We start from the raw sequence: 13,724 nt of genomic DNA on the forward strand, positions 1-13,724 counted from the left end.
AACAAAATCAATTAAATATTCATTACTGTATTTTTTTGGCCATTTTAATATACTAATATATTGCAAGATGATTTAAAAATTGAACTTTATTATCTTTGCAAAGGTAAGTTTTGATACTGGTATTGTTCTGACGAGTGAAAAGGGAGGGAGAGAAAAGTGTGAAAATTCGACGGGCAACATTACTGATAGGAGCCCTAGAAAATTAAATGATAATTTTCAACTTAAGGCATGAAAATGGTTGGGCGCAAAGTGATTTTTTCCTTGGCTTTGCCAGTGACAAAGCTGCATCAAATGAAAAAAAAGGATAAAATATTTCTGTTACTCACTCGTCTTCTTTAAGTATGCATCCACTTTATTTAAGGAATGCGACATACAACAACAGTAAAAGCACCAGAATCAAACCATCATATCTAGTGTTCCCCTTCTGCTTTTTCCTGTATTTTCAGCTTCCAAAGCATCGGAAAGATGGAATAAGGAACATGTGCGTTTCATAAACAGAAACACATTCACATTCCTTATGTATACAAAAGCACCTTTTTAATTTTAATTGTGTTTATAACACAAAAGAATGTTTGCGCAAATGCGTGGACAGCCCCTTTGTCCATTTGTAGTCGCATATGTTCACGTGTCCTCTGTTGCTTTGTGTATCTTTCGTTTGAGTCCTCCTTGCTTCCTTTGTTCCTTCCATTCATCCTTCAGAGTGTTTCTCCTTTTGTCAGTAATATCTGTTGAGGCTCTGAGTGACTGTGCTGATGTCTGGCTGTCCGTTCATCCAGATTTCTCTCAGGATCCTTTCCCGCTCCTCTAGCCGCTGGGCCCGGTCTAGTTCTGATCTCATACACACAAACACACACACACACACACACACACCCTCAATGACCATCAATTCACATCAGCATCAAACTAGCTTTCAGCACTGCAACTCATTTCTATTTTTAAGAAGTGTGTGTTCAAATTACCCTTGCAAAAAGACGGGAGTAACAAGCAAAAGAAGGGAGCCTAGCTCAATGCTAACACACAATGCAAAAAGCCATATACGGTACGCGCTAACTCATAGAACCGGTGTTGCAGTGTTACAACCCTTTAAGCAACAGTTCCCTCTGGTGTGTACATATTTTTTGTGAACTTGCATGTAAGATACCCTCAGCCGATGTAAACATGCTGGCGTGCAGCAAGGCCCTCTCAAAACGTCTGCGTCTGCGCGACGACATGTCCGTCGTCTCATCCCAGTCCTCTGACTCGCTGTCCCCGGCTGGTCCGGCGACGTCCGTGGCAACGACGGCCATGTTGTCCGGGTTGGCGGCGACGTGCTGCTGGTGATGCTGACAGACGTGACGGTGATGGTGACGCCTGTGGCGGTGGTGATGGTGATGGCGAGGGTGTTTACTGTTGCCATAGTGACAGTCGGCGCGGCAGTGTATCTGGAAGACGACGGCACAGAGCGTGACAAGGAGACCGACAGACACGCCGCCCAGAAACACCAGCGCCGTCCTCTCGGGTTGGTCTGACAGATAAAGAGCAAACAGACAGAACAACTTTCGTCACTTGTTCTAACACTGGAGTTCTTTGTTTTTCTCCGGTTATTCTTAACTGCTGTGCCGTTACAGTTCACGAGATGAAATTATTTTCAGTTGCGACACAAGGCGTATCTCTGCACAGAGGCATGATACTGGTAATTTATTTTGCAGATGAGCTCAGGCCGACGGAACTGAGAGGAGGACTTTGCCACTTTGGTCAAAGCTAATTTTAAAGGGGAAGTAAACTCCCCAAAAATCTTTACAAAATTATTATCTATGCAGTCCCACTAGTCTAAACACGACATTCTGATTAATATTGCATTTGTGGAATATGAATGAAGCAGCAAAATCCCCCCTTTTGCGACTTGTTATCAACTGAAAATGACATCACAGTAGCTCTGGGCTCAGGAAATGACCAATCACGTGTCAGGGTTATTCTCAAATAATCCTCAATTATGCAACTCCATGTTTGTCTTTCTGCAGAAAGAGAGGAAGTGTTTGCTCTCAGCACCAAAGCACTTTCTAAGGGAAAAAAAGGTTATTGCAGTAATATAACACTTACAATATTCGTACAATGCACTTGTGAGACCGCATTGTAAAAGATATAGTCATAGAGGATGCACAGTATATTCCGAAACATGTATCCTACCTGTGATGAAGGTGTAAGCTGCCAGTATGTTGCTAAGCAAAGCCATCTCCTTGGAGACCACCATCACAGCCGTATCGGGGCTCTCTGCGGTCTGAGTACTCATCACTTCACAGGGAGTTGATCTTATTGGAATCTTCTTCAGCCCTCAACGGAGCTCTCATACTCATCTCTTCATAACAACGACAAATAGCAGAAGAAAAAGACAGAACGGTTTTCATCAAACATTTTGGTAACACATGATTATTGGGCACAACATTGGGTAGACTCAAGTGCCATAAACACCGGCAAAACAATATCATGTTATTGCTGTGGAACACAATAAGAAGCATCCTGGAAAAAAGGATAACACATCACTGAGCTGCCATTAGCTAAATCTTAGAACATTATCAGAGGTGGCAAAATTAAACACACTCTATACTTAACTCATTTACTGCCATGAATTCATAAAAAAAAAGACAGATTATTATTAATTGTAATTAATCGCATGACTTCACTAGTTAACTCACAATTCATCAAAAATTTGACATCTGTTCTAAATGTACAATAAAAAAATTATAGGTTTTCATAGTCTTGTTAACAAAAGGGGGGGAAATGTTAAACTAATAGAAATAGTTCAAATCAATTTTTGACGTTTATAGCCGTCAATGGCAGTGAATCAAATTTTAAAAAAGAAAGAAGAAAAGATTATTACAAAAACCTAAAAAATTAAATTTTTGAACATTTAGAACAAATATAAAATTTGTGATTAATCGTGAGTTAATTTTTGAAGTCATTTGATTAATTACAATAAAAAATTCTCATCACCTGATGCAATTTTAAAAAGAAAGAAAAGATTATTAAAAATCAGGGGCATCGGGCGATTAAATTTTTTAATCGTAGTTAATTGCATGACTTCACTAGTTAACTCGCAATTAATCACAAATTTCATATCTGTTCTAAATGTACAATAAAAAAAATCTAGGTTTTCATACTACAGACGCTCCCCTACTTACGAACATTCGAGTTACGAACAACGGTACATACGAACATTTCTGCGCGTACAGTATGTCGAAAAATGTTCGGAAAGAAATGCTGTAAGTAGGCTTTTGTATTGCGCGTAGTGCTTCTTTCCGCCGCTAATACCGACGCTTGGCGCTGTGAGAGCTCATTGGAGGCTCAGCAACGTGTCGAGGAGAAGGAGGAAGAAACGCCGGTCCCCATGAAGGAGGAAATAACTTTTGAAGCCGATTCCATCGACGACGAAGAATCTCTCATGATATAAAATCCTCCTCTTCCTCCTCCTCCATCATCTCCTTAAGCATCGAGTACATCTTCCAAAAGTAAGTTAAACTTCATTTTATTTATCTTATTACGTACATGTACATACTGTGTGTGTCTCTCGCTCTCTCTCTCTAACATACGTAGTACAGTACAGTACTGTACGTATTCTCTCCATTTTATTAAAAGTTTTTTTCAGTACAAACCAATGCAGGTTACTTGTACAAGCCTTAAACATACTTATATAAACCTTCAATATACTTATACAGGCTTTAAACATAAATTATAATACAAAATATAGCACTGAAGCAACTTACGAACAAATTCACCTTACGAACGATCGTCCGGAACGTAACTCGTTCGTAAGGTGGGGAGAGTCTGTACATATTGTTAACAAAAGTGGAAACAATTTTAACTAATAGAAATAGTTAAATGAATTTTTGACGTTTATAGCCGTCAATGGCAGTGAATGAGTTAAGTGCTAGCTTGTATTGTTTTTTTTTTTTTTTTGCTAGAAAGATTCTAAAAATATATACATTTTAAAAACAATTAATCGATTAATTAGTCGGTAAAGCCAGGAAATGTAACCAAACATCAAAGTCAAATGTGCAGCAATGCTTTTACATGCTCAGGGATGTTTGCAACGATCCCATCTTGCACGGCAAATTAAATCACATTAACAATACAAATAACAAAAAAAAGCCATGGGTATTTGTTTTCTGACTATATAGCTCGAGGGCTAAACCACACTCACGCATGCACACGCTCACACACGGGCACATTATAATGAGTGCAACAGTAGTTATGGCCTGCCAAGCTAAATGTAGAGCGAATGGAGAGACAGTAAACACAGAGCTCTTAATAGAACTGTCTAGACATGCTGCCCAGCAGCTCATTCATGAAACTTACTCACATCTCATACAAGGGTGGTGTCGTAAGATATGTCTTCACTTAGTTATGACTGACAATATTAGAAGTATTAATCAGACAAAACAAATTTTTCTCCCAAAAAGAGCAAACCAAAATAACAAATGATTCCCGCCATGATCCAGTGCAGATCTACACCCACTGCAAACTACAACCATTGTTAAATGAATATATTTTTGACAGCATAAATCGAAAACTGAGTATGATTATCATTGTTAGGGCAGCAAGAACTCTTCTGCTGGACCTCATTAGGTATTGCCTACTGCAAGTGCTGTAGACTAGAGTCATTGTGATTCGACCAACTTGTCTGGAGCTTTTTTGTGTCACAAAGAGACAGAGATGATTTTTTTTTTCTTCACACCTGTCATATTGACTGACCTAAAGGGTATTGGAGACAAACTAACACTGGTGTGCACTTGAGAATTAAGAAATGAAAACCACTTAAGCCAGCATTGTTGCAGCGCTATCAAAATGTGTGTTTGGCTTTTAAAGTACAAAACTCAGAGATCAGATTGGTTTGATTTCAAGGGGAGAACTTTAACATAAAAAAACAAAACACAGGTGAACAAATGTTTTTTTCCCTTTATTGAGTGGATGGGTCTTATTTTGCAAAAATAGGCAATAAAAGTATTAGAACAATTTGTCTTGTCACGGGAATAAGGCTGCATATAAAAGCCATATTTATTGAGGAAATACTAATCATAATATTTTGAGAATAAAGCAATGATATGACACAATATTAGTCACAATATTAAAGAAATATGGGCTGTTATCGCAAGGATCCTTGAGAATGGAGCATAATATTGGCATTGCTCAAAGATGTCCATTATGATAAATATGAACCATATTTTAAAAGTAAGATTTTTTTTTTTTTTTTTATTCAACCAGAGGATACCAATTTGACCAATAAAAATCTCCTCCCAGCTCCAATTTTGGACAGGGCATCAATCATTTGAGGCTGAAGTGTACTGGAAGCGCAAGCACGACGCATGTAAAATGCACGTTTCAAGCTTTCTTTAGCACTTCTGGCACATTTAACAAAAATGACACATCAGCCCGCCATCGCAGCCACGTACGCGCACTCACACACACACTACTGGGACTCAAGATGACACAAAACATGAAAGGCATCCTCAGAGCGATGCCAAATTAGCTGGCTGTCGAGGTGGTTTTGGCTTCTTTCCCTGCTCTCTTGCTCCTCAGAGCCTTTGCATTTGACCATTTAGATTTGTGCTTGTTGGAGCAAAAATCATGCCTCCCTGTCTGCAGGAAATGATTTAAAGGACTAGAGAGGCTGAATGCTTTCTGTAGTAAAGATTTGAATTGATAAGAATCATTACAGGCTCGGTATCATGCTCATGAACTTCCCGGTTATGTATTTAGATGATTGTGAGTTCATTAATAGATGGCAACAGTGATAGAACTTGTTGCGTCAACCATTTTCACTCACTGGACACTTCATTAGGTACACCAGCTGCACAATATTTTGTTTAAAAAAAAAACTCTGTTATACAGATGATAACCTGGGTTTATCTTATACTTTAAAAATGTATTCCAATACAGTTACTAGCTGTTAAAAAATACGAATAGTTAATGATGTAATCCAAGTGCAATGTAACTTGATTACTAGAATATCATATATGCAAAAAAAGACAAAAATAAATAAATGAATGTTTGTTGAATGTGTAAGGTTTTAGAATTTGCATGGAAGCCCAAGCAGCCGTAATTCAAATAATAAAAAAAAAGAACTGTGAGGCAGACATGTTAACTACTTGTTCTAGAGCTAACTAGCTAGAGAGCGAGCATCTCTGAAAATTCCACCTCCTACGTGATGTTCAGGGTTGTCCCGATGTCCGGATATCTCTGTTTTAATAAATCATCCTTGCAAGGAATTTCTCACAGGAAATCTGTCTTCAATGATTTTTGAACACGCAAAAGAGGACAAATAATTAGCCTCTTTCTCTAGCTAAATAGCTGGATAGATTTGCTAGCTTCATAACAAAAGTTTTCAAACCACATGACTAGTATTTGAAGTGAAATTGGGGGGGGGGGGACAGGTGGGGGACGAGGACCAATTAAGATCATCTTGACGTCAACCTCGAAAAACTGTTTTATTTTATTCCCGGTGATAAGATTAGCAGTTGATATATTGGTAATACGGTGTCTAAATGAGTTATACTGTGACCTTTTATCCAATTAACTCCGGGAAAGGTTGTGTGGAAGCAGGCAAAGAGTAAAATCAACAGCCAACCTGCAAAAAAATCCAAATAGTCAATAAATAAATATATCTGTAATCTGATTATGTGTTTTTTTCTGTAACTGTAATCCATTACAGTTACAGTTTTTGATTTTTGTATCCTGATTACATAACAGCCTGATGATAACATGTTTTCATTGACAGAAGGGTATGCAACAATTTATTTATTATTGGGCTGTAGTGTACAAAAATGTTTGTATATTGTAATGAGAGATCATAGCAGCTGCTAACTGGCTCAACTGAAAATAAATCCGATAAAGGATACCTTCACAGCTGAAAAGGAAACTTTCTTAGTCAGTCATACAGTGGTGCCTTCACTTACGAGTTCTTTCCATGACCATGCTCATAACTCAAATCCTTCATATCTCAAATCAAGTTTCCCCATTGATAAACAGATATGATATAGCAACTGGTGTGCACATCTGCCTCCCAGGTATTACACACAAAGTTGTCTCATTCACCTATTGACAGGAGAAAGTGGGTTTTAGTTTTCTGGCTCAAGAGCACTTCAGTAAGGTGCCTCAGGATCGCACCCACAACCTTCTGGTGGGGAGACGACTACTCTACCACCTGAGCCCTGACACATCATAACATGTGAGGTAAATAGTACACGGAAGTAACAATACATACTAGTACTAATACTGGGGCGGCATGGCTCAGTGGTCGTCTCCCATCTGTGAGGTTGTGGGTTCGATTCTCACCCCTGGTGACCACGTCAAAGTGTCCTTGAGCAAGACACTGAACCCCGATTTGCTTGCAGTGGACCTTGCATGGCAGGAGCCGACCACTGGTGTGTGAATGTGAGGCTTCATTTGTAAAGCGCTTTGGAAACCATATGGTGTCGATAAAAGCACTATATAAAAAGCAGGCAATTTACCATTTTAGTAACTTGAACTAGTACCACTATATGAATGAACTTGTTAGTAAGTTACTGTAAATATGGTATTTCCGTCAACGATTTATCTCTATGATAAAAGACGATTCAATACGTATCGCGATATATTTTAAAGTATTCGATCCACTCACGTCCTTCAAATCAAAAACAATATTCCGATTCAAATCATTTTTTTTGGTCACACCCTTAGTGATTCATTTTAGATACGTGGACAGCTTTGTGTTGAACTGATGAAATGTGCTTGACATAACTATATTCATACAACACACGCAGCTGGAGAAAGTGTCTTTCCTCAATGAATGACTAAATAGACTGCTTCCAATGAAAAATACTGTACTACTACCGTTTATACTATTTTTAAAACCTCGGAGGAGGTCAGCACCCCTGAGCAGCTTGATGATTCAGTGCCTTGCTCAAGGGCACTTTGGCAGACTATTTTTGGTCCATAGAGAGATTTTGACCCATGGACCCTCATGTCCCCAGGTCAAATCCTCACACAGTAAGCTACTGTTGCCGCAACCAAATAAATTAATAAGCTGCGAGAGGGGGAAAAAAAGACACTCGTGATTTCCACTCTTGTCCTTGTTAATGAAATACAATTAAAATTCAGGCTGACAATTATGCTAAGAGACTTTCCTTGCACTGTCTACAAAGTGAGCTTGTATCTCTGTGCGTAGTTCCAACACACCGTGCGTGTGTTTTTGTGTGTGGCTCTGCATTTGAAGCTGATGTTAATACATTGTGACACTGGCCTTTCCCTCCTCAGCACCGTTACTCTTTAATATGACCTGCGGAGCACAACTGAGACAGCATGCACGCCCAAACACAAACACAGCACGGGAGATGGACGTAATTGGAGCATGGGGTGAGGACACGGAATAATGGAACAACAAGGTGGAAAAGTGATAGAATATCGCGTAAAAACTTGCAAACAATAAGAAACGAAAGACTTACATTTCCGTGCAGCATCTCTCAGCTCGTCTCCTCCTCTTGTTTGCCTGCGCCTGTGCTCCTCTCTTCTGTGTTCAGTGCCACTCCTCCCCTTTTTCCTCTTTCCCTGTGTCTCCCTCCTGCAAAAAAAACACTATCACCAAACATAGACGTTCTCTTCTGGACTGTTATCAAAAAGAATTAATCCATCGTCCACTTCTTAATACAGTTTTACAGGTTGGCTGTTTTCCCAAAATACGCTTCGCTCCTCTACCGTGTGAGCTTCTCCAGGTTGGTTTGCAGTCGGCGAGGCTGAGGTCAGGCCCTCGGGGGCAGAGCTGTGACATGAGAGACCTCGACAGGACAAGCAAGGCTCGCTCGCTCGGTCTCTCTCTAGCTCACAAATGTCTGCATCCTTTTCCTCAACTGCTTGTGGAGAATATACTGTAGTATGTGCAGGAGGAGGAGGCGGAAGGAGAGTGACAAAAGACTGATGAATACTTAATAGTATGTATTTGTGTGGAGAAAAAAAAAGTGTATATTTATAATAGGTTTAAGGCGGAGTTTAAAATTTTCAATAAAGGTTCCATGCAACACCTATACAGTATATATACGTATATATATATATATACACATACATACATATATATTCTTTGGTGTCCTTTTAATCAGGTTTGCATTGGCCATAATGCCACTTTCAAGCTATTTTAGTTAGCCTTACACACCTTTCATTTTGAATGGGCTGTTTTCTCAATAATATTCAGTAAATGATAAGTAAAAATGCCTTGCTCTGATTGGGTCACTGTTCTTCTTAATTTGTTATGGAAAATATCTTTCATCTGACACGATAGTTGCCAATATGTGAGCGTCTTGTGGTTGCCATGTCTGTTTGTTTGTGAAAGTTAGCGACACGTCCACGGCAGCGCGACGCTCTGGTCTTCTTGAAGGAAAATATTTTCTTTAAAATAAATAAATAATTATAATAATAATAAAGTCATCCTCCACAAAATGTGGCTATTCCTCTGAGATTGACAGCTCACCGTTTGTTTACAAAGTCATGCTACCAATGTAGCAGCCGTGGCTAACGCCAGCTTACTTACAGTGGCTAATGCTAGCTTAGTATTGCTAGTGCTGCTATTTTGTTGAAGGTAGACACAGTATGCGTCTCTGTGACTATTTAATAGGCCAATGCACTTTCATAATTGCATGCCATGATGAACGGCCATGTTTGAGAATCACAAGAAACTCGTAGGGTGGGGAAGGATTAGTAAGTGAGGCTATATTCAAATCTTGCTAGCAGTTTTACAAGGTGACTTGTATCAGGATAATGGCGGGAATTCAGCTTACAGTTGCATTATATTCACACAATAGACCAAATTACATACAGTACCTACAGTTATTTTCTTATTGATGTTCCTCATTTAAAAACACACACACACAATAAGACTGCAGGTTGTGTTTGTTCCTGCTAAGTGATTTCTTGTGCTAAATCATCCTCTCTTTTTTTTCCTGTAAAAATGCATTTACATCGGATGTGTGAAATTTTTATGAGCTGACCTGTCATGTTGGCAGGTTCTTTCTGTGCCAAGCCTGACAACCTCACTGACAAGCCCTCTCTCGCAGGACTTTTTTTCTCCCAAGCACACACTGGACTAATGCATGCTTAAAAAAACCAAAGCAAAATGTATTGGAATTGACAGGGAAAACAACAGCACAGATGGGTAGGTGAGTGTGTACAATGGATGTAAAAAGTCTGCACATCCCTGTTCAAATGCTACGTTTATCAAGATCAATCATTTCAAAACTTTTTTCACCATTAATATGCAAAATAACCCGTAGAACCCAGTAGAAAAATATTGAGAGTGAAAGTAAAAATAAACAACTGAGACCATGTGGTTGCACAAGTGTGCACACCCTCTTAACTAGTGTTGTAAGTCAGCACATAGCCGGTTGGCTTAATTGGACTATGACAAAATATCTCAAATAAGTTGGAAAATGTGTTATGATCCAAAGCATGGTGGTGGCTTCAACCGTGTTTTGGGAGTATACTTCTTCAGATGGAAATGGGGCCTTAGTCACAGTGGAGGGAATTATGAACAGTTCCAAATATTAGCACAAAACCTTCAAGCTTCTGCTTGGGAGGGAGTGGAAAAGCCAAGAGTAGAAGAACTAATTATTTGGGGTTGATCAGAGGAACTTTAAATGCTGACACTCCTCCCATTTAACATGCTTCAATGTGAATGAATTTCATTCTGAACACAGTCACATCCCTGCTGAGTTGGACAGGTTATTTCCCACATTGATTTTAGGAAGACGTTTTGAAATTATTTATCTTGATCTCATTTTTATAATCGCAAAACCCTGCATTTTAACAGTGGTGTAGTCTTTTTATATCCACTAGGTGACGTTTTGCTTCACACACACACACACACACACACACACACACACACACACACACACACACACACACACACACACACACACACACACACACACACACACACACACACACACACACACACACACACACACACACAATATGTATGAGGGCAATCAGTGCTGAAGGCTTTTTAATTGGACTCATAAGAATAGCGCATCCGAAGAGTCAATATCAAATCTCAGCACATTTCAATGTCTTTCCACACCAGGCTGCACATAACCGTACATTCACAATTGTTCCCTGGCCTCTACAGTAGGTGGGAAAATATTTGTTTTCTCATCACTGCACTGAGAAATAAATGTGTGAGACCATTTTCACTCGACACGCCACCTGTCTACACAAGCGAGTCACTGTATATAGCGTGTACACATATAGTTATGAGTTTGTCTTTATATGTAGCTGGAAATAACAGTAGCTTGTAGCAGCCTGTTAAGTGGCAGTACAGTCGAACGATCACTTCTTTATGATCACTATTGCTGAAACAAAGTTTTTGTTGTACAGCAGGCACATGGGATGAAGCTCTTAACATTCATTATGCATCCACCGCTGCACCTTCTCCTGGCTATGAAATAAAACATACTCCCATTACACACACACTGTTGGACACCTTAGGACACACAACAAATGAAAACAGTCACTACAATTACTGCATTTTAAATGAGATGACACTATGAGCGAATGAGGGGTCACAAGGAGCAGTCTCGTCATAGTCTACTGTCAGACAGATTAAAATACTGTACTGTATCACTCTCAAGTTTCATTTGAAATATCTGTGCCAAAAAATACAGTATGTAGGACCTTTTTTTGTTGTTTACCAATCACAAATATTTGTTGAAAAGGGAAAATCATGGGGATACCCAAAAGGATGTACTGTATAACAAGTTATTATAACATTACATCATTTTACCCACCTCAGGGGGCGGCCATTTTGTCACATGTTACCAACTGAAAATGACAACACAGTTGCTCAGGTGACAACCAATCACGGCTCAGCATCAGAAAACAGGTGCGTCATGATTGGTCGATTCGTTACCGGAGCAACTGTGCTTTTCAGTGGACAGCAAGTGGCAAATTGGCTGCCCCCAAAGATGTGTAAAAACAGGTGGATTTTGGTGCTTAACTCAACTTGCAAGTTGGTAACATGTTATTTAAACTTTATTAGATAAACACAATCACTATACTGTGATTGACGTGAGTTGCACCCAAGTGAGTCAAGCACATTTGCCCTGCCATGAACTGCATTCATCAGGTGATTTGCTCACATGACTTATCTTAAGGCCGTAACCAAATGAGAGTGACGTAACTGCTCATCCATAGCTGTGCTTGCAATGACATACAGTAGCTTTCATTTGACATGTCACCTCGCATGATAACTTTGTTTGCATAGGCCACCTGTGCTTGTTTTAGGTTTCTGTCCAGGATGTGGCCCCTTTGCCATCATTTAGGTCTGTGTGTGTGTGTTACATAAGACAGCTGTTCATGTGGTAATAATTAAATCATTCCCATGACTGAGTCAAGTGGAACTCAGGGCCTCTCAGACTGTCACTCTGCCTCTCTGTACTCTGGTTCAGCCCCCCATACGTGATTATTCTCCTTTACTTCCATCTTGCCTCCCAACTACTCTGTAGCTCTTTGCTTCTGCTTTGCTGCATTTTGTCTTTATTCTGTATTTCACTCACCGACTCTCGCTCTCTTTCGCTGTCCGCCTTGTTCCATTTGCTGGGGCTATTTTCGTCTCGTTGCACCGTATACAGTATGTGAGAGAACCTTACAGAAGATACGAATTATATAAACAATATCAACAGATGTATTGGTAATGTAGCACTTCTGATGTCATACAAACAGTACTGTATGGAGCTCAGCATTTTTTGGATGGATATGCTGGAAAAGCCGACCAAAATGAGCTCAAAACAAAATCATGAGACGTCAATTTATTTGAGTGAAATATCTATTACATGCAAAAATTTACCTTTCTAAGCAGAGAGTGACGTAAATACAAGATTTTCCAGATGCAAGCTGTCATTTGGCTGATATTTTTTGCTGTGATTTGTGCAAATGTTGGAGATATGAACGCTTTATGGCGGCAATGAACTCAACTTACCTCATAACAAGCAGCAGTGTGGCGGATAAACAATTCTTCAAAAGAGGTCTTCAAGCTGTTTTTTTACCATTCCCAATTAGTTACCTGTCAAAATTTCATATTGTTTAAACCACATGGCTTTGCCTTAGGCTATAGAAATTCAGTAAAAAAAAAAAAAAAAGAAGAAAAAAAGCAATTTTCGACTTGTGGTTCACAGACAGCTAGCAACTTAAATATACGCGTACTCTGATTTTGCAGTACAAAAATTGAGGTGTACCAAGTTCCCACATGAAACATATTAGGTAAAAGACAGTAAATATTACTCACTTGTGCTCTAGTTGATAGATTGCTTACTGTATAACCGCAGCGCAGCCTTTGGCTCAAATGGGTCTAGCTAGCAATATGCTTTTGGCGTTTAAAAATATAACAGTGTAACTACATGCATTTTCCTAGACTATTTTTAAACAACAAAAATTGTGTTCTTAATCTTAACCTTCATGAAAGTGGTTTGAAACCTTGCAACAGGAAGACGCCGTCCGAGTTTGACAACAGTTGAGAACCACTGGTCTAGTAATACTGCCCCCACGTGGCTAAGGAAAGGTGGAGCGGATTAATCACGTTTCCATTTATTTCAAAGGGGAAAGAGGATTTGACATACAAGCTTGTTTGGGCTTGGAACAAATTAAACTCGTATCTCAAGGTACAAATAAAAGATACATGTGATTTGACATACCAGCTTGTTGGTTTGGTCTCAAGGTACGAATGTACACAA

General features: G+C 39.3%; 1 protein-coding gene across 4 annotated transcripts; it reads right to left on the reverse strand.

Moving 5' to 3' along the window:
• Positions 1 to 329: 329 nt before the first annotated feature.
• On the reverse strand, positions 330 to 13,480 carry eva1ab (eva-1 homolog A, regulator of programmed cell death b). Of its 4 annotated transcripts, XM_077563999.1 has the most exons (7): positions 13,280 to 13,480; positions 12,974 to 13,057; positions 12,552 to 12,639; positions 8,457 to 8,572; positions 2,167 to 2,335; positions 1,142 to 1,504; positions 330 to 828 (listed from the first exon to the last, which is right to left on the reverse strand). In XM_077563999.1, exons 5-7 carry the CDS (start codon positions 2,267 to 2,269, stop codon positions 716 to 718), a joined length of 579 nt encoding a protein of 192 aa, XP_077420125.1. In that variant the 5' UTR covers positions 2,270 to 2,335; positions 8,457 to 8,572; positions 12,552 to 12,639; positions 12,974 to 13,057; positions 13,280 to 13,480; the 3' UTR covers positions 330 to 715. The 4 variants fall into 4 exon arrangements, with proteins under 4 accessions (XP_077420125.1, XP_077420126.1, XP_077420127.1 ...); XM_077564000.1 differs by lacking the exon at positions 12,552 to 12,639; XM_077564001.1 differs by lacking the exons at positions 12,552 to 12,639; positions 12,974 to 13,057; positions 13,280 to 13,480 and adding an exon at positions 8,707 to 8,968.
• Positions 13,481 to 13,724: the final 244 nt, after the last annotated feature.

Source organism: Vanacampus margaritifer, chromosome 4, assembly GCF_051991255.1.
Source record: "Vanacampus margaritifer isolate UIUO_Vmar chromosome 4, RoL_Vmar_1.0, whole genome shotgun sequence".
NCBI classification, from domain to species: Eukaryota; Metazoa; Chordata; class Actinopteri; order Syngnathiformes; family Syngnathidae; genus Vanacampus; species Vanacampus margaritifer.